Below are 22,222 nucleotides of genomic sequence, written 5' to 3'. Positions count from 1 at the left end.
TGCGGGAAAGTTCCGAGAAAAATTGTGTAAAAAATAAAACAAAACAAACAAAGTTTAGCAACAACAGCAACAAAAAAGAATCTTCTTTATAAAGACTGATCAGAAATCAACATTTTATATTTCTCTTTAGGTTTATACATCATTACTTAAAAATATAGAAAACATAAACAGAGTCCGTAATAGAAACTGAATATTCACCAGGTAATATTTTATAGCCTATAATTTTTGTTTTTCAAAAGTGTCTTTATATTATTTGAAAATATATAGTTCCCTTTAATGCGTCTGGCCATCAAAAAGTTTGACAACACCTGCTTTAAAATACAATACTTGACAGTCTATTCGATTTGATGGAAATAACATTGTGGTGAAAACGTTAAGAAAAAAAAGGGCTGCCTGATGTGCATATATGTAGGGAAGTACCATCCAGTAGCCCCTCACTGCAGAACACAAGGTCCAGGGGGCATGGTTGGATCCACATCTAGGGGGTGGGAGATTGGTAGGTTTAGGGGTGGAGAAGGGTGGGTTTAGGGATCAGGGGGTGGAGATTGGTAGGTTTAGGGGTGGAGACGGGTGGGTTTAGGGATCAGGGGGTGGAGACGGGTGGGTTTAGGATCGGGGTGGAGACGGGTATATGTAAAGTAGGAGGAGTTGGATCTGGATCCACGCCCCCTGGATCTTGTGTTCTGCAGTGAGGACCATCTCGTACCATCGTGAATTAAAAATGTTCTGAAGGTGAATGAAATATGCTGGAGTGTAATTCAACGTTTGACCGCTAGATGACAGACCTTCCCTTTAGCAAACAAATGCTCTGTCAATGCTCTCTCTCTCCTCCAGCAGAGGGCGCTCGTTTAGAGACGTTCTTCTCTGTTCTTTATTTTTCAGCGAATGCAATTTGAACTACACAAGAAACATTTCCATAACATGTATGCGGGTTTGACTATTGAACGTGAGCAATATTAAGCTAAAACGTTCCCGTGCTTATATTAATTTTTTGATCATGTATTATTATTAAAGGAGGGGGGGGTTTAACCATGAGTTTAACTCGCGTCCAGCTCGCTTTAAGACCTCAGTGTCCCTTTAATCTGCGGATCAGCGGCTGACGTCAGCGGACCCGCGCTCCCATTGGCTGGCGGTGACGTCAGCCGCGTTTTCCCCTACTGAACCATGAGCTCATGCTTAGTTCATTATAGTACCTAAGTACACCTTCTGTTTTCCCGGCTGGCTGATATCTGCTGTCGCTTATCTCTCCGCTCGCCGGCCCAGAGGCGACACGGCGGAATGAGGAGGTTCTGGTGGTTTATTGGCATGTGACAGCGGTCCGGACTCATGAGTAGTGTACATGGAGAGCAGCTGAGACACTCGGGAACAGGGCAAACGGAGGTGAGCGCGAGCTGTGGAAGGGGCGGACGGATGTTTGAGAGCGTGCGTGTGGCTTTATTTGATGAGAGGCGAAGAGCGCCTGTAGTTTTGGGATGGCCGGACTGGCGCGTGTCTGTCGAGCACTAGTGTCTCGTCTGGATGAGGGCAGCAGTGAGCCTCAATGTGACGGGCTGTGCTGAGAAGTCTGCATGCATTGATTGTGTGCTCATGCTTCTGTGACTAATAAGACTGCATGTTTCTCTTCTGATATGAGTGAGGCTTGTCTACTGTACACTGCAGCATGATGTACACAGATGGAGTCTGGGAGCTTTGTTATCACTTATAGTACATTTGATTTACATGGAGTTCCAGTGCATATAATACTGTCTTATTTGTTTGTTTATTTACATGAAACATCAATAACAACAACACGTTTAATATGTATTAATAACCAACAATAAACAGTTATTCATTACTATTTATAGATAGTAACATTATATTTTAATGCGCGTGATATATTGCTTATTTTGATCATGAATTATATGTTGAGCAGTAATATGATGCTATTATTGTTATTAGTAATAATATAACCTTTGGTATTAACATGAATAATGAAATAACAACAGTAAACATACTTTTTTAATATTTTGCAGTTGTGTTAATAACAAGAAAATCATTGAATTATTAAAATAGATATTAACATTATAATATATACAATATAATGAATACACACCATATGATATTATCTGTTTTGATCATTCATTATTTACAATAAAAATAATATTTTGTTGTAATAATTGTTAAATTGTAGTTATATATTCTTTTTGATTGAAAATTGATATTAACATGAATTAATCATTTGATAAAACATTAAAATGCTTATATATATATATATGTGTGTGTGTGTATATATATATATATATATGTATTAATAATAAATACAATATTTGAATTATTATAATCAATATTAACATTATAGTATATAAAATATATTGTAGTGTAAAAAAATAATGTAATTTTTCTTGAGCATTACTATTAACATTAACAATCATATTTGTTATTGTTATCAGTTGTAATAAAGCAATATAATAAAATAATAATGAATATAAAATAATATATATTATTTTATATTTACATATTTATTTTCCCCATTGATTGCTATTAACAAGAAACAATAGTAAAATAACAACAATTATATATTTTTGCCTTTTTAAAAAAAAAACAAATTAATAACCAATAGATTCTAATTATTAATAATAGATATTACCATAATATATAATACATTACAATGTATAAATTCTCTAGTATATAAATTAGCATTATTATTTCATAAAGAGTATCGTAATGCATAGATGGAAAGAAAGATAGTTAGATAGATTCTTAATAAAATAATTCGAGGAAAATATAAACTATTCATTAAATGCTGTATCAGTCTCTACAGTGGCATGTTGCAGCATGACTCCTAAGACAGGTGTGGAGACGGATGTGGCGGTTCAGGGTAATAGTGTGTGTTACTCTGACCCTGTTCAGAGCGGTAATCTCAGGCTGTCAGCGTTCAGACCCCTGCAGAGCTGAGCCAGTGCTGAGAATTACACCGGATGGAGAACTAGGGGGTTTGCGAGAGGTTGCCTGATCTTACTGAGATCTTGAGTGCTTTCTTACAATGCTTATGATTTAAGTGAGCGCACATGGTTATAGTTTGTCTCGGAAGGAAAACGTAGAAAATATTGCTGCTATATACTGATGCACTGATTTGAAATATGATCTATTCTTGTGATTTACAATTAAACTAAATCTTCATGTGCCGTAATGAAAAAGACAGATCGGCCCATGTTTAACAAATCCTGTTCCTCGCAACAGATGATATCACTGCAACAATGATTAACAAATGCATGCAGGCTCAGACAGAACAATGCTCTGCATCAGCGTGCGTATGGCACAGAGTCCAAATAAGTGATGTCATCCATACAGTTAATGAATAACCCGGATTAAGATATTTGGCTTTCCTTTTTCCTCCATTCAGCGATGTTTGTTCGCAGCTGTTCAGGTGCAGTCTGTCATTAAAAAGCAATCGCTGTCACTTTAAATAGAGACGTGCTTCTCTTTGTTTGGCTGAAAAACATTGCTTTAGGATTTAAGGCCCATGCACAACATGAACGATAACTATAACAATATCTATATTAGCGTTGACGCCAATGGGCGTTAACGTTCGGTTTATTTGAAGTAGTTTTGTCGTCTGCTGCTTTAAATGTTCGCACTCTTTGAATTCCGCTGGATTCTGATTGGCTGACAGTGTTTTTATCATTTATCGGGGGGGAAAAAAAATCGCTCGGAAAGTGATTCCAACAAACAACAATATCGTTCTTCTGTGTCGTTAACGTTATAGTTGTGGTGCGAATCTCCTTATTGTCATTGATTTAGGGGGCGTTTACTCGACACCATTTTCAGCTAAAAGGTTAGGGTTAGGGTTAGGGTGCGCTGCACGCAAAAAGAGCGCAAGTTCTTTCCGTTCCTGCACTTAGGGTTAACCCTAACCCTAACCCTAAATGCAGGAACGGAAAGAACTTGCGCCCTTTTTGCGTGCAGCGCACACGAAGTGCAAGCGCGAGCACAGAGAACAGAGGTCACGGTACGGGTTCCCGGTTTGTGTCTGTTCTCGAACCGTTCCGTGTATTTCCACTGTAGAAAAGGTTGTTCGAAACTGACTTCTTTCATATTTGTCGACCAATATGCAGAAAACTAGGTCAGTATATCATCATAAACACAGCCGTTTTTGTCTTGCGTAAACATATGAGAAAGAAAACACACATGTACAGTATTTTTAGATCTGTGTGCATTCGGTGTTAAAGAGACAGCAGCCTAATAAACGCGCTGCATGTCATTAATGTTAATCAAAGAACAAAAGAGAATCATTCACTGGTCTTGACTGAATATATTTAATAACTTGAATTGATTAATCTATATTTTATTTATGAAAAGAAAACTAAGCAGTGTTTTTAAACTTTTAATTACAGTTTCTGTACCTGAAATTTTGTTCAGCTGTATTTATGATATTGCTAATTGATTTGTTTGTTCCTATCTTATTACTGACTGTTTACTTTTCTTTAACACTTTAATATTTTAATTTTATATTAATCTAGTTGTTTTTGCTGTGGTATTTTTTTTAAAGCACAGGCAAAATTCCTCTTGCAGTGTTCTGCAGGCTGCTGATTTTTGCTCGTGTTATTCAGCTGCAACAGAATGCTTTGTAAAAAGTCAGAATAAATGTTTGACAATTTTTTTTTATCTTATTGGAATCGAAACTAGGAATCGATAAGAATCGGAATCGGAATCGATAAAATTCAAACGATACCCAACCCTAGTTCTGGGTGTCCATATACATGACAATGGAGTTTTGGTGCAAACTTTTGAAAATGGAGTTAAAGTGCAAATTTTTGAAAATGATACCATTAGGGCTGCACAATTAATCAAATTTGTAATCGCAATTACAATTATGGATGCCACAATTACGTAATCGTTCAAAGCGGCAATTAATCGTTCAAAGTCCACTTATGTTATTCTGCACACTTAACATATGTTTTTTTTTTCTACATGTTAGCTTAAAGGTTTTTCCATTGTTTTAGTATAGCATTATAATACCATTCATATTTTAACTTTTTTATAATTTAAAGAAGAAACCAATCCGATGTATATTTGACATTTGAGGCTTAATACTATAGAAAAGCACTAAAGGTTTTTCAGTGAGTGTGTTTTCAGCTTGTTTATTTTCATATAAAAATACGGCATGCAGTTGCATCAAACAATGGTATAAACATCAATGTAAATTGTGATAATCGTAATTAATTACAATTTCAAGGGAATAATCGACAATTATGATTTTTTGTCATAATCGTGCAACCTCCATGAAATCATGCGTGTGCGTATTACGTGTTCAGTCTATAGGAATGCGTATGTGTGCAGGCGCGTAGTGTTTCTTTACAGTGATGTCGCCATCTACTGGCCTGGCATGAATAATACAAAGTTTTTTTTGTCGTTTTCACGGATCCGTGTGAACAACATTGTCTGTATGCAAAACTCTTCAAAAATGCAAAGGAAAAAAATTTCCATTTTTATTACAGTTGTGATGTGTAAACGTATCCTTTGAACATTTTAACGCTGTCGCCCCTGGTGTAAACGTGCCTTTACTTTGAAACAGGTTTTACTCCGAAATTGCTAATAAATTTCACAAATAATTACAAAGTAACAATTTTCAAGTAGAAAAACTGAAATAGTATTTTCTTGCAAAATATACTTCAGTAATCTTTTGTTTTATTTACAAGTTACAACCAGTGTTATTATAACATCAATGAGATAGTATTAGTTTTTATTTTTACATTTTGTTTTCATTTTAGAATGAGTTAATTTTAAGTGTTTATATTAGTTTTTTTTGTCTTTTTAGTAGTATATTTATATACATAGACAAGTTTTCATTCATTTAATTTTAGTTTTAAATGTATTCCGTTTTAGTTTTTCTGTTGTTTTATTACATAGTTAACCAGTTAAAATGAGAAATGTTGCCATAGCAACAAGCTGAAATAATTTTAATTTTAATTTTTTTTTTATTTCAGTTAATGTTTATTTTATTTCAAGTCATGAAAATGGGATTTAATGATCTCAGTTTCAGTTTTAGTTAGGCTTATATATAATAACCCTATTTACAACTTCGAAAAATCTTTTCTTTTTTTTCTTTTTTACAGTGTAAGCTAAAAAAACCTTTCTACTAGATTTTTTTGGTGTCATTTCCCGACATTCATCTCAGAAGTAGTATCAAATCCTTGTAAATCAATAGAACAGATGTTTGGAGTGTTTGGGATGTGAGATGACAGCCTCCGCATCCTCTCCTCTCGCCCGGTCAACTTTTTCTCCTTTTCCGTTTCTCCATTCAGTTGCCATGGCAACAGTGTAATCTCACTCTTGTCTCCACAACAGCAATTTGCACCACTGTTTATGCCGGTGTTTTCGAGGAAGTACAGTATCTATAATTGATGCATGAATGCAACCTCGATGCAACTGAAATAAAGCGTGCCACACCTTGTCATCTCAGTAAATACACGACAGGTGTGAATACTAAATAATAGTGCATAATAATCCTGGTCTCGAGAGAACACACACCTTCTCTTGATGTCAAACTGCAGTGCACAGCACCCCCACCCCCCCCTCTCCACCCCACAACTGGAGTTGTCAAGCAGAAGGAACGCCATTAGACACATGCAGCATCAGCCTTGTTATGCTCTGACGTGCCTCCGCTTCACCGCCGACTTCTCCATCTCATCCTGTGGCCCACGGGGGGGACTGTTGTCGTGTTATCGATCGGCCGATTGCAGGAGAGGTTACAGAGGGGTTTCTTTTCTCCAAGGTGTGGCTGAACATCCTTCCTGTGGAGCGATTAGAGAGAGTGAAGGATGGTAAGGAGGTTGGGGTCTCTGGTGGCTTGTTGGAATACTGCGCGTGTTTGCGTTCTGGTGAGATGCAGGTTATGGTTACTTATGGTGACCGGGAATGTGATCAAAACAAAGGTGTCCATGTTGGGATGCTGCTGGTCGCGTGAGGCTGATCCTCTGGCAGCGTCGCTCGTACTGCGCTGGGTTTGTTTATGTGGACGTGACGTGAAAACGAGCTGTTTCATTATGAAACTGATGGATGATTATTTGACTTGCAGTTGTTTGGAGAGAAACACTGGACATGTGAAGTGAAATGTGCTTGTGTGTGTTTGTTTATGTTCTCAAATGTGCTGCTGGAATGCTTGTTTTTCTTGTTTTATGTTCTATATAGTGAAAGTGCCTTATGTAGAATATGGGGTTATTTATATGTGTGTGCGCGTGTGTGTGCATGTGCGCGCGTGTGTGTGTTTCAGTCTCTCCCTGCTGATTTCTGCATGGCGCTGCAGATATCTCTGCGTCGCAGCATCACCCTCCCTCAATGCAGCAGCAGAGAGAATGAGCGATAGACGCAAAGAAAAAGTGTGAAAGTTTGAAGCAGCCAACAGTCAAGGTTATTATTGTCAGTGAAAACTATTACAAAGATGAAAATGAGCAGTACAGCAAATATTTTCAAATAAAAACAAACACGTTTGCAAGCAAGCAAATTTTTCTTTTTTTCTTTTTGTTAAGCAAAAATGAAAACTATAAATGTGCGATAAAATACAAATGAAAACTGGAATTAAATGTTATTTATTATTTTCTTCATTAGTTTTTGTTGTTGTTGTTTTTTATTATTATTGTGGAGTAAAAATAAAAATAATTTAAAATTATTTTTTTTGTAGTTTTTCCATAATTCTTTCATAGTGTTTTTTGTTGTTTAAAAAAAAAAAACACTTGCAATTTATCGAAAAACTAAAAAAAATGTGTGTTTGTTGTTATTTTATTTTTATTGAGTAAAACAAAACCAACACAATTGTTTTTTTCAAGTAAAATAAAAACAAAACATTTGGAATTTTGCAAAAACTAAAAAAGTGTGCTAAAATCATTAATTTTTAGTTTTTCGTCATAGTTTATTGTATTTTTATTGAGTAAAACAAAAACAGAACAACAGTTTTTTTTAAGTAAAATCAAAAACAGAAACATTTGCAATTGAATGAAAAACAAAATATAAATGTGCACTAAAATGCAATCGAAAACAGAATAAAAACGGATGGGTTTTTTTCATTGTATTGTTGTTAAATAGAATAAAAACAACAAACAAATAAAAAGTAAATTGAGTTTGAAAAATTGGGAACAAATCATCTTTTTTTCTTTTTCACTCAATATTGGATGGACTGATTCAGTTAATCTCCCAAGCCTATTGTATTGTGCATTCTGTCAAAAAGAAGCGACCGTCTCATCATCATCAACCAGCCACAGTTCACATTTCATTATTAAAGGGATAATTCACCTAAAAAAAAATTGATATTGTGTCATCATTTACCCTGGTGTCATTTCAAACCTACTTTCTTCTGTGGAACATAAAATACAATATTCTGAATAATGTTTCTCCTGAAGTCAATGGGCATCAAAACCATTTAGTTCCAAACATTCTTCAAAATATCTTCTTTTGTGTTTCACAGAAAAATAGGAAGTCAGGTTTGAAATGACATGAGGGTGAGTAAATGTTGACAGAACTTTCATTTTTGGGTGAACTATCCCTTTAAGTATTGTTTGAGGAAAATGGAACAATTGGTGGTGTTGAGTTACAAGAAATAAAACCTTAAACTAATACTGAACCAAAAATGAATTATTTTACGAAGATACAGATGGAATACAAACTATATTTGAACCATTAAAACTACTCAAAAGTAAACAATAATTGAAATTGAAATTGAAAATAAAAACTAGGCCTAAGTAAAATTAAAGCTGGTTAAATTTCCAAATCTTTGCTTACTGGCACATGGCAGTTAGAGAAGAGCTTATCTTGATCATCTGCTGAACCTTAAAGGGATAGTTCACCCAAAAAAGAAAATGTGATGTTTATCTGCTTACCCCCAGGGCATCCAAGATGTAGGTGACTTTGTTTCTTCAGTAGAACACATTTGATGATTTTTTACTTTAACCGTTGCAGTCTATCGGTCATATAATGCATGGCAATGGTAACAAAATCTACGAGAGTAAAAAAAACATGCACAGACAAGTCCAAATTAAACCCTGCGGCTCGTGACGACACATTGATGTCCTAAGACACGAAACGATCGGTTTGTGCCAGAAACCAAACAGTATTTATATCGTTTTTTACCTCTAATACACCACCATGTCCAACTGTCTTTGGTCGCATGCACAGCATCCGGTGCGTGAGATGTGTACGCGCTCTGGCGTTACGTTAATGGGTGTGTTGATATCCAGCCGAAGAGCAATCAACCATAACTTCAGGCGAGCAGGCTCAGAAGTTGGGAATACGTGGAAAGTCACCACTCCCGAATGAGTTCGCGCGAGAGAACGTAATCTTTTAGTTTTAAGTCGGTTTGAACAATCCGGAAAAGCGCAAGTAAGTACCATTTTGATTAGCCGTCGTACCTACAATGACTGTGCACTGTGTAACCAATGAGTGACGTATACGCACGAGAGATCACTTCCGGCGCTTGTGTAAACTATGCCAAAGCACATACACACCTCACGCTCCGGATGACGTGCGCGCGTCCAAAGACAGTTGGACATAGTGGTGTATTAGAGGTAAAAAATTATATAAATACTGTTCGGTTTCTGGCACAAACCGATCGTTTCGTGTCTTAGGACATCAATGTGTCATCACGAGCCGCAGGGTTTAATTTGGATTTGTCTGTGCATGTTTTTTTTAACTCTCATAGATTTTGTTACCATTGCCATGCATTATACAACTGATAGACTGCAACGGCTGGAGTTAAAAATCATCATATGTGTTCTACTGAAGAAACAAAGCCACCTACATCTTGGATGCCCTGGGGGTAAGCAGATAAACATCAAATTAAAATTTTTGGATGAACTATCCCTTTAACCAGTCTTGGTTGTCTTCATTCGGCGTGCATCTCTGCTTAGACGCCCACTAACACGTCTTGTTGCAGTCAGCGAGAAGACGTCTTTTTTGAGGAAACTCATTACATGAAGGCCTTCTAGCAAAGGCATCAATTCTAAACTAACAGACTTTGTCACAGAGTGACATGTTTGTCCAGTTGGAGGAGAAAGGTTACCTCTTTCCAATTTCACTTTTGGTGTGGTTACCCTTCCATTAGTAAGAGAGAGGAGGAGGGAGCCAGTCAACGCTGTGTTTTATCTAGTGTGGCGGAGAGTAGAATACGACTCACATGAGCAATTTCGTTTGAGAATATTTGATGTTATGTTGCACTTTGATGATCTGGGCTTCCATTACACCTGAGCAGTGCCACAGGCTGATTGTCTCCATGCCACGCCGCACTGATGCAGTAATTCATGCAAAAGGAGCCCCTACCAAGTATTGAGTACATGTACAGTAAATGAACATACTTTCCAGAAGGCCAACAATTCACTAAAAATGTTTTTTTTATTGGTCTTATGAAGTATTCTAATTTGTTGAGATAGTGAATTGGTGGGTTTTTGTTAAATGTGAGCCAAAATCATCACAATTAAAAGAACCAAAGACTTAAACTACTTCAGTCTGTGTGCACTGAATTTATTTAATACACGAGTTTCACAATTTGAGTTGAATTACTGAAGTAAATGAACTTTTCCACGACATTCTAATTTATTGAGATGCACCTGTATGATACTTGTATGTGTTTTCACTTTTTTACAATGACAACCATAGCTCTGTCTGAATAAAATCATAATGCCAAACCTGTTTGTCTATGGAATGCAAAAGAAGAATTTGGACCCCATGACTTTTTAATGAACAGCTGAAACATTCTTCAAAATATCTTCTTTTGTGTTCCACAGAAGAAAGTCATACAGAATGAAATGGGGTGGATAAATGACAGAATTTGAAGGTGTGTATCCTTTTAGAATGAAACTGTTTCATTATAGTAACTATGGTAAACATGGTAAAGCATTTTTTACCTGTATTTTATGTTTTTCTGCAAGAAGGTTATTAGTGAAGGCTTTCTCTTCATAAGATTTTATAAATATTTGAACCCTCTGCAGTGCAAACGAGTATTTCCCTCATCCTCGATTGGCTCTTGGTTTAGTCTTTTGCTCTGCATAATGTAATGGAGTGAGCGGTTTGGAGATTGAAGCATTCAGAAGGTCACTGCATACTCAAGCAGTTCCTGCTCTTTCAGGCCTGATCAAAACATCACCCCACTCATCCAGCCATAGACAATCGCTCTCCTTCCTTCACACATGCCTTCCTCCAACACAGACGCACGTACACTGAATATATAAAACTGTGTTCAGTCTGCCAAGTGGAATATTTAGGCTAAATGTGCTTCTGCAATAACAAGATTATTGAAAAGACTATATATGATCCTTGCAGGCGAGGCTATAAATGGCACATTTTTTCCAGTCATGTTACATAATCTGTGTTGGTTCAGTTTCCTAACGTCACATCCTCTCTGGCTGTAACAGGGTCAGTATGAAATGGATCGCCTATTTCCGATCAAGATTTGATGAGCTAGAATCAGTATTGCCATTCATAAAATACATAACCATTAAATAAATATGAGCCTAGACTGAAATATGTTGGTGTAGAAACTATTTTCACTCAGAAATTGCTAGTAAATTTGACAAACAATTAAGAAAAACTATATATATATATATATATATATATTAGGTTTATTATTATTAGTTATTAGTTTTGTTCGATGTCTGTCATTTCGAAGCCAATGTAATGTCATAAGTTTTTCTTTAGTATTACTGTCTTTGCCTGACTATCGATCCGACCCTGTAGACGCCATAATCCCACTCGCTCTCTCTCGCACGAGCTTTATATTTTTTATTTATTAATTTTTTTAATGGTGGGCGTTACGTAGGGCTGGGCGATATAGCTAAAAAATGTATCAACGATATAATGTTTCATATCGTTCGGTATCGATAATTATTGACATTTTGATAACCTTTTTTTTTAAAACAAAAAGCAATAGAATTTTTTTTTTAAATTTAACCACTATATTTATAATTAACACAATTTATTGAGACAAACAACAAATATTTGTAGTTTTAACAATCAAACACAATAAAAAATTAAACGAATATCTAATTTCTAATGTTTTATATGCAGATTAAATAGGTCTGTATTGTATAGGTCTGATTGTCTCCCGAGGGCGCAATGAGCAAAATAATGCAGCGCATTTAGCAAGTAACTCTATAAAAATGTGCATTACGTCTAAATTAACTCATAAAAATCAAATATAATTTTGTAAATTGCATAAACAATTAGACTGCATTTAAAAACATATGAGACGCTGTGAAAAGGAATAAACCTCCACAAATTTGCGACATGTTTTTTTAAAAGTTTAAACTGTTTTAACTTTGCATGGCTTTCTATACATCTCTTCTGTGAGACGCGAGTACAGCAGTCATATTTGTCTGTCTAAAAAATGTGCTGAATATGCATCTGTGTGAATGGCTTGGTTTCGGTTTTAACCTAATCAAGATCTTCTCCACATTGAGCTTCTATTTTTCTCTAATATGTTGAATGAATAATGCAGCAGCAGCGCATCTCGTGGACTAGACTAACAAAACATTAAAATGAAACCACGTCACTCACATCATCATCACCGCATCTCGTGCGCCACTGATGACGCTTCCTGACGCACTCCTAACATTCAAATGCAAATGTTTATTTTTAATTCGACTAATATTCATTCTTTATTCACAATCTCCTCATCACAGGCAGGCACAGCACTCAATTCAGCATGTGTTCCTGTTTGTGTGTGCTGTCTACATCACTCATAGCACGTGCCTATATCGAACATTTTTTATATCGATATCGAAGATGTACCGTCGATAAATATTGATACCGTTTTATCGCCCAGGCCTAGCGTTACGCAGTTGGCTAGAGAAGTACTGATTGGGGAGAACGGTGGTGCGCTCACTCAATTGGTTAGTACTGCCACTCAAGGCTGGCAGTCATGCATTTGCGTTTGCTCTGGAACAGGCATATCACGTCCACATCGCAGGCTTTGCGATTAGTAAATCGCAACGTCTCAAATCGCGATTTTGGTTCGATTTCGATTAATCGCACAGCCCTAATTGCTAGTTATCCTACTCTATTAATTATCATAGCAGATGTGTTTACAGTACATTTTAAGCTAGCATTTATGGTCTATATTTGCATTGGTCCATTTGTTTTGTTTTGTTTTTGGACCGGTAAGAATAGCTGTCATGGTCACTGGCGATATATGAGAGGAGGCACTTGATGAATTTATTGAAGATTTTCATGTGACAGCAGATGCTGCTCGGGCTGCAGCTGGCTTTCATACTCCCTGACGCAGGTGGTTCCTGTTTCATTAGTGTCTTTAAGGCGAGAAACATATGCAAATGCAGACATGAATGCATGGGCAGTGAATTGCAAGTGCACTACATAACGTGTGTTTTTGCATTACTTTGGCCGTAACAAACCTCAATACTCAAGGAAACGATAAAGTTAGCTTTAAATGTTTGTGCCATTAATCTAGATGTGTTATTATTATTCAGATTGCTAGCTATAAACAGGTCATTTAATTAAGTTAATTTGCTAAGCAGTCTTCTCCTCACACTGTTGCTCAGCAATGACAGTAGTTGGTCTAAAAGAGAAAAATGACTGCAGAAGATGTTTACATTACTTTACAATAATGCATGTCATCAACGCTAAGAATGCAGCGCATACTTTGTTATGAGCTGTAGGTCTGACAGATTTCATAATATAACAGAATCACCCGGTCAGTGACAAATATCAGTGTCCACGATAAAGGCAAGGAAAAATAGTTTAAAAGAGCAATTTTAAAGAAATGTAGAGAAGTTTGTTTCGTATTGTTCAAAAAAAAAACTTTGGTAGCACTTTCCAGTACGGATCAATTTGTTAACATTAGTTAACATGAGCTAAGAATGAAAAATACGGTAACACTTTACTTGAAGGGGTGTGCATAAGACTGACATGACACCTTCATAATCATGACATGACACATGTCATGAATATGAAGGAGGTTTTATGCATGTTTATGACAGCTGTCATTAAGTGTCATTTGCTCAGTTATGTCATTTTTAATGCAAATATGACATTATTTGACCTAACCCTAACCTAACCCTACCCCTACCCTTACCCCTAACCATAGCCCATAACAAAGACATCTCAAACAATGTCATCTTTGCATTAAAAATGACATAACTGAGCGAATGACACTTAATGACAGTTGTCATAAACATGCATAAAAAACCTTCATATTCATGATATGTGTCATGTCATAATTATGTAGGTGTCATGCCATGATTATGAAGGTGTCATGTCAGTCTTATGCACACCCCTTCAAGTAAAGTGTAACCAAAAATACTTCTTAAGCATTTATTAATCTTAGTTAATATAAATGTCAACATTTCCTAATACATAATTAAAATCAAAATTTGTATCTGTTCATATTATTTTATGGATCCGAGCTAAAATTAACTAACAATGTTGTATTTTTATTACCTAATGTTAAGAGAGCTCAATAAACCCTGTAACAAATGTATTGCCAGTTAGTTAATGTTAATTAGTGCATTAACAAATGTTAACTAATGGAACGTTATTGCAAACTGTTACCAAAACTTTATACCGTTTGCAAGAAAAGTTTCAATTTAATGACTGTAAAATGTCAGGTGGTGTAACCATCAAGTAAATTGTAACAACAAATTTTCATTATTAATTATTATTTTCAAAAAATGTCTTAAAATATTTTTCAAGATAAAAATTATTTAAAAATTACACATCATGCATTATTAATTGATAAATATCGTAAACATATTAATAAGTTTTTGAGGAGTCGCTCCACATGACATTTTATAACCAACTAACCTTGATTCATCATAAAAAGATGAAATTATCTGATATTTTAAGAGACTTCTTGACTTTGACACTGTGATATAATATCCTTTTTTTTTTTTTTTTTTAGTTGTACCACATGACTTTGATTGGGTGAACTAAAGATTTTCAAAAATGAATTAGTGAATTAATTTCATTAAAATATAGTTGCATAGTCAAAATAGTAATTTACCCAACAATGTGTGATATTGAGGTTTTGTAGCTAGAACCGACACTTTTTTCCATTATTATTATTTTTTAACACACTCTTCTGACAGGGAATTTTTGCACATAAGTCAAAAAACAACAAGAAGGAACAAACTTGTTTTTGTCCTGCACAGTTTTTCCTTACAAGAAACAAGAAACAATGAATAAGGAACTGCCTGATGAAAGATTAAATGAGATGAACGTTTTTGATTGTTGACGAAGTGCTGTCTAAAATAAAACAATAAAAATCTGTTGCCTTTGTTTTTCCCCAGACACCATGTGCACCTTGATGTCTCTTTGTGACCCGCGTCAGTGATTTTATCACTGATCCACTGTCTGCATTGGTTGTCGTTGTGTGCAACCCTCATCCAGAGAGGAGTTCTGGGCACCTCCATGGCAGGGGAGAAGGGCTGTCGCAGTGCCATGGATATCAAGCGGCTAGCGGGCCTTCTGCAGCGTGGAGCCGGGCGATTGCTGGTCATCGACAGCCGGACTTTCTCGGAGTACAATGCCTCGCATGTGCACGGCGCCGTCAACGTCTGCTGCTCCAAACTGGTCAAGAGGAGGCTTCAGCAGGACAAGGTGTCAGTTACCGAGCTCCTCCAACCCAACGGAAAGGTCAAGGTATCAAGTGTGTTTTTGAGAGAGTGTGTGGCTAATTTATATAATCGAGAACTATTGGAACTATTGGTGGCATCAAAAAGGAGGTTGATGTCTGTATGCGGACAGCTGTGAGCCTTTGAAGGGTTCAATTTACAATGCTGATAGTTTTGTGTGGACTTCACAACCGTGTCGCTACACAATATTGTAATGAACTAATGTTTACTTGTGAACACCCATTAAAGAGTCCCAGTTTTGGCACCAACGTGCAACATCTGCAGTCAAATTTATATGCACGTTTAGTATTTGACACTTCCTCATGTAAAATGAGTTTGTAATTAGGTGTAGTAGTCAGTTTGAAGTTGAAGAAAATGTTTGAGAGGGTTAGATTGGATCAAGGATCTTTGGCTAGCAGCTAGCATTTCTAAATTTGGAGGACCATTATAGGTTTATTGGTTATCAGAGTCTCTGAAATTGGAGACTTGAGTTTTCCATGACTTCTACATCGAATATGACATAATTTTTCCCACCCGACTGGCATGCCAAGTCTTTATATTTTTAGGTACTCTGTGAAACTGACAGAACTCCAACCACTCACAGATGTCACATAAAACTCCATGCCACAGCTGATGAGGTCAATGTCGAAAACCGATCCGCCTTTATTGCGCACCTCGCTTTCTGAAAAAATCACGCCACATGGGGAATGCAGTGCGATTTTCAGGCACACCACTAATGAAAACTGAAAGCCAACACTGCAAAGACACGGTCTCAGACACAATGCTCTGTTTTTGAGGGCATATATTCTTGTCTTTGTGATTCTTGGTTCATGAGATCAATTTTGACGAGTGAGCGACCTGCCATGCATGCGGTTCACCTTGTGGTTTTCCGGGTTTTTATTAATTAAATTTTTATTTTTTTAACTGCAGCTGTGAGTTGTCATTCCCTCCATTTTTGCAATAAAAATAGATGGCAATTTGTAAAATGTAAACTGTTGTTGGGTTTGCAGGAAATGACTTCTGAACCCATTTCTAACTGTTTATCAGATGCTAATGTTTGTCCTATCTGTTAATTTACACAATTCTCACATACAAACTTATTCAGCACCTCTTGATATTTCGGGTAGCCTACCTCTTTTAAAGCAGCATACAAAATTATCTTTTTTCATTAAATTTTATAAAAAAAACAAAAACAGTAATATCACTGTTACTGATCTTCTCAGCTCTGGGCCTTTGTGTGCTATTTGTTTCCAAAAAATGGGCACTTTGATCCCGATCTGCTGGCCAAAACCAGTTCCATCTGAACTTAACAGAGTGGCACTGTTTTCTTGGGTCACTCTTTCTCTGCATTTCCCATTTCTTTCCATAGCCCAGCCTAGAGGCTGTGTGGCTTTTATTATCTCCCTCACTAAAGAGGATAACGCTCGTGATTAATGCAAGTCCTGGATAAAGCTGGAGCTATCTGGGTGTAAGTGGGGGGAGGTGGGATGGGGTGAATTCTGGAAACTCTTTGTTATTGGATGAGCATGACATCATAAGCTTTAGTGTGGCCACTGGCAGAGCGCTTGCTGAGCACGTGCACATCGTCTACACGACTAGTGCAGGATCTAGACAAAACCCTACCCCCTTCATCTCCCCCACTGCTTTGGACAGCTGCCATTGCCAGAAGTTGCGGCATCAATGTGTGAGCTGAAAGTAACGACATCACCGAAACCAAAGGCCACCAGTGTGGTCCATTGTGAGTGCGAATAAAGAAAGGAAGTGAAAGAGGGTATTAATGGATGAGCAGCACACATCCACACTGAGATAATGCCGAGGTCCCCCGTGGCTCTGTGTTCGGCCCATTTCAGATTACATCAGTGGAAGGCACCATATGCACCGATTGCCTGACATGCATTGTAAATGGGTCAGTGTTAAGTGCAGTAGATAGAGTGCAGTGGTACAGGAGCAGGACTTCCTCTGTAGCCACGAACAGTCTTGGCTTATGGTAATCTGTGCTGCTGAATGTTCCATTGAGCTGGTACTGACAGATGGCTATGCAGTCGCCCAGAGCGAAGACAGCCGAATAGGCAGATCTTAAGGTTGTACGGATTGCACAAAGACAGGAAGCTTATTCTCAAGGCCTTTATCTTGTACTTTTTGTAGAACATCACCTTTTTTAAAATTTCACTCTGAAATGAATAGGGTTGTATATTTTCCAAAGAAAACGTCAATGGTGCTTGTCCGTGCAAAACTCGTCGGCATGATAATAGGGTGACGCAAGGCGTTGCTATGTGGTGCTAGTGTTGTCAGTGGGAGTTGCTAGCTTGTTGTGGGTAGTGACTAAATCAAATGAGCCTACTCTCAAGTCTATGATATTTTGATGCCATTTTTTTGCATGGGTTCCTTTTTAAATATAAGTCTTTGGGATATTTTTTGACTGTTGTCCCCTAAAATCTAGAGGTCTCTTCAGTTCCCAAACCTTAAGTATGAGCAATATGGTTTTGCTTAAAAAAAGTTTTAGTAGTTAAATTTGGGTCATTGAGCAATTGAAATCAGTATATGATGTTCAGAAACTGAAAGGTTTTTTTTTTTTCAAACATTTCAGTGCACCTGCAAACTTTAATTAAAATCAAACTCTTTCCAGTTTTATTTACAAATTGATCAATTCAGCATCATGGAAAAAGGAAGCAAAATTATAGGAATCCAAAAATGGGTATATATTGGATAATGTGATTGCTTCTGGTTTAAAAATGGTTTAAAGAAAAATAATTTTCAGTAATATTATTAATATAATTGCACTGACATTATTGAATAAGAACACAATTTGAACTAAATTGAGTTGGATAATGACACTAACTTTGGAACATGGATATTTATAATAATAACTATTAGGCTATACATTATACAGTACATTATGTATTTCTAATTTGAAAAAAAAGCTAAATATTATACATTATATTGTATATTTTATTATTGTCTAAATTAATCAATAAAATGATAGATATTATGCAGTATACAGTATAGTATGTATTTATTGTCTAAAATAATAAATACAATGAGATATTATGCAGTATACAGTATAGTATGTATTTATTGTCTAAAATAATAAATACAATGAGATATTATGCAGTATACAGTATAGTATGTATTTATTGTCTAAAATAATAAATATACATTACACAGGCCATTATATATTTATTGTCTGAAATAATTATTAAATAATAGATATAATTATACAGTACATTATATGCTTATTACCTAAAATAATTCATAAATAAAATAATATATAAAGATATTATACTGTATACAGTACTTTGTTTATTGCCTAAGATGATTAATAAAATAATACATATTAGTCGTTTCCTGTCCTGTAATTTTCTACATAGGTTTTTATGTGAAAAATGACTCCTATGTTGTTGACTATGTCCTGATGCGCCTACTGAACGTGTGAAGGGACAGAGGACATACTTGTCAACAAGTTAAATTCTAACAAATGAGGCAGGCGAGAAGTGAATGGCACTGGTCAGACGTTCTCAGGATACATGTGTCCACACAGGCCCCCGACAGGAGGTGACACAAATAGAAATCGAACGTGCCATTTCTTAAATCCTGAAGTTACAGCATGTAAATGATCTGGATGTGTTCCAGATCTCTGCAGTGACCTTGGGACCATCCTGTGGTTCTTGGAAAATGTAGCTATTTGACACGGTCGTCTTTGTGGCACCTAACTATTACTGATCCTCTCCATGGCTTGGTTTAGTATTAAGTGGGTACCTAATTACAACCCCATAGCATTTGCTGACAGGATTTTCGAAGTGTCTCTGGCTATGTTCGAAATAGCATATTACCATACTATTTTTATTATTTCTTGAGTGTGCAATATGTACTGTATACTATTCACATTGTGTACATTTCTGTAAGCATTAAATACCAGAATGAAAACAACAATAGTACAGTTGTAATTTAATGCAACTCTATTTATTATAGTTCCAATAGTTGCACTCTTGCAATTTTATCTGAGTGAAAAGTTGTGTAAAAATATTTAATATATTGTATATTTATTTTATATATTACACACTACATTATATAATTTAATGGATAAATAATGATGAATAAATGATACATAATATATAATATACTGTAAATTAGCCTGTATATTTATTGTCTAAAATCATAAATATTATGCATTATACAGGCCATTAAATATTTGCTTTCTTAAAATCAATATACATTATGGTGTACATTGTTTATTGTCTTGTACAATAAATTGTTTGTTGTCATGCATTATATAGTAAATTACATATTTATTGTCTAAAATAATTAATAAATACAATTATAGATATTGTACATCATAAAGTGCATTGTGTTTGTCTAAAATAATTAATAAAAAAAGTATTATACTATATACAGTACAGTACGTTTTTCTGAAATAATAAATTAATAGATATGACATATTATACAGTATATATTGTCTAAAACAATTAAGTACTTAATACTGTACATTATACAGGTCATAATATGATTATCTGAAATAATTAAATAAAATAATAGATATTATACACTATACAGTACATCGTTTATTGTTTAAAATGATTAATAAATAAAATACTATATATTATACAGCACATTATATATGTTTTGTCTAAAATAATAAAATGATAAATATTATGAATGAATAAATGAATGAATTAGGGTTGCAAAGGGGTGGAAAATTTCCGGAAACTTTCCATGGGAACGTCGTCTGGGGAATTTTGGAAATATTCCAAGTTTAAAACTTACCAGGAATTTATGGGAATTTACGGAGATTTTGGGGAATTTATGGGAATTCATTGGAAATTTGGGGAAATTTATAAAACTGTTATATACAAATAAAAATATAAACATTTTGTTTGACCATAGGCTCCAATACAATACTATCTAAATCTAATACTAATACAAATTTATTTTATAGGGGGGGGGGGGAAATCCGGGATGCTTTTTTCAGGTTTTTTTGTTGAATGAAAACTAGGGCTGAACGATTAATTGGATGCCATTATCATGCGCATCTCGTCAGTAAAGCCGGTTCTGTGATTAGTAGTAAATTTCCATCACGTGCTTTCAGATGGAGCGGCATTTAATACACAATCGCCTTCGATTATGAATGCGATATTGCGTAGCTTGTCAGTGATCTATGGCTCCAAAAGCGGAGTCCAGCCCGGGGTCGTCACATGTGGTTGCCGCAAGCCCGCCGGACGCTCCTTTGTCGAATCCGCCGGCCACGCCGTTCTCAAGCCCGCCCGCCTCTGCTCACTCAAGCTGGCCTCCGCATACTCTAGGCCTCCAGGTGCCGCTCACTCAAGGCCGGGGTGTGTGACGCTGTTTTGTTGTGAAAGCGAAACTACTTTGTTTGGCCTTCCAAAAGAGGACACGACTAGAAATCAGTGGTTAAGTTGTATTTACAACACTGTTCCAGAATAGTTCAACCCAAATATTCAGATGTGTGCAGCACATTTTATGGAGGACTGTTTCCTGATCCTGGTAGACTACAATGCTGGCTGCTCTAACTCACAGACTGTAAGTAAGTTTTTTTTATATTTAAAGAATTTGCCACTGACGGTTCAAACAGGAGTTTTGGGCAGTGTAGAGTAGGGCTTGTTGTTTGTCATTTCTCCGATCACAAATGCAGACTTGGTTTTATGTTTACACGGCGCGATGCAACGCAACGTGTAAAAAGACAGAATAAGTCATTATAATCCGTAATTATGTTCCCACTGGATGCAACAAATGCCTCGTTTATAATGGGTTTTAATGCCCTGTCGCTCCGGCCGGACAGGGCATCACAGTATGGTAGGGCGTAACATTTCCATCACACGCTTGAGGTATTCGGCCAATCACAGTGCACTGGTTAGCTGGCCAATCAGAGCACACCTCGATTTTCAGACCGACGAGATTCGTAAAAATCGATGCGTTTCAGAAAGGCGGGGCATAGAGGAGAAACAATAATGTACAGTATGTGGAAAATAATGCGTTTTTTTTTTACCTTAAACCGCATAAACACATTTCACAAGTTTTAAACAATTTTTTGCAATATTCATGTAATTTACATGAATACTTACCAAGATGGACATTTTGATGTTGTGTGTGCAGGATTTAAGAAATTATCTGTTCATGTTATGGAGGTAAGCACAGTGCATTTAGGGGGTGTGGCCTCAATAGCCCTGCAGTAAGCAGTGTGCTGTATGATTGAGCAGTGTGTAGGGTAGAAATTAAACTGAAATTGCATTAAATCAGGTTATTTTAACCATGCTGCAAGATTTTTTTCTCAACTACATTTAAGTCCCCAGTTCCTGCAATTTTGCAAATTTCCAGTTTATTCCCATTAATTCCCGTTAATGCCCATATTTATATAGCACTTTATTGTGTATTGTTGTACACCCAAAGCGCTTTACAATCATTGGCTGTCTCTCCTCAACCACCACCAGTGTGCAGCATCCACATTATACAGGCCATTACATATTTTAAATGTTCAGCACGCTGCATTGAATATTCCACAATGCAATGCACTTGAATTGGCCTTCTATTTACAGTGTGAAATATGAGCTGTAAAATCTTTTTCTTGGCTATGTCGGCCTGTGAGATATTCTTACACAAAATTAGATTTAAAAAAGAGG

General features: G+C 36.1%; 1 protein-coding gene across 2 annotated transcripts in view; it reads left to right on the top strand.

Moving 5' to 3' along the window:
• Nucleotides 1–1,144: 1,144 nt before the first annotated feature.
• LOC107553852 (dual specificity protein phosphatase 8-like) overlaps nt 1,145–22,222 on the top strand; it is a 54,649-nt gene continuing 33,571 nt past the window's right edge. The window contains exons 1-3 of one of the 2 annotated variants that reach the window (XM_016236169.1): nt 1,145–1,380; nt 7,253–7,389; nt 15,267–15,618. In XM_016236169.1, coding sequence (XP_016091655.1) covers nt 15,388–15,618 — 231 coding nt within the window. In that variant the 5' untranslated portion in view covers nt 1,145–1,380; nt 7,253–7,389; nt 15,267–15,387. The remainder of the gene's footprint in view (nt 1,381–7,252; nt 7,390–15,266; nt 15,619–22,222) is intronic. The other variant, XM_016236168.1, reaches the window with a different exon arrangement.

Source organism: Sinocyclocheilus grahami, unplaced genomic scaffold, assembly GCF_001515645.1.
Source record: "Sinocyclocheilus grahami isolate Dianchi unplaced genomic scaffold, SAMN03320097.WGS_v1.1 scaffold483.1, whole genome shotgun sequence".
Lineage (NCBI taxonomy): Eukaryota > Metazoa > Chordata > Actinopteri > Cypriniformes > Cyprinidae > Sinocyclocheilus > Sinocyclocheilus grahami.
Note: the sequence above shows the minus strand (reverse complement) of the source record. Positions and strands in the feature narration are given on the sequence as shown.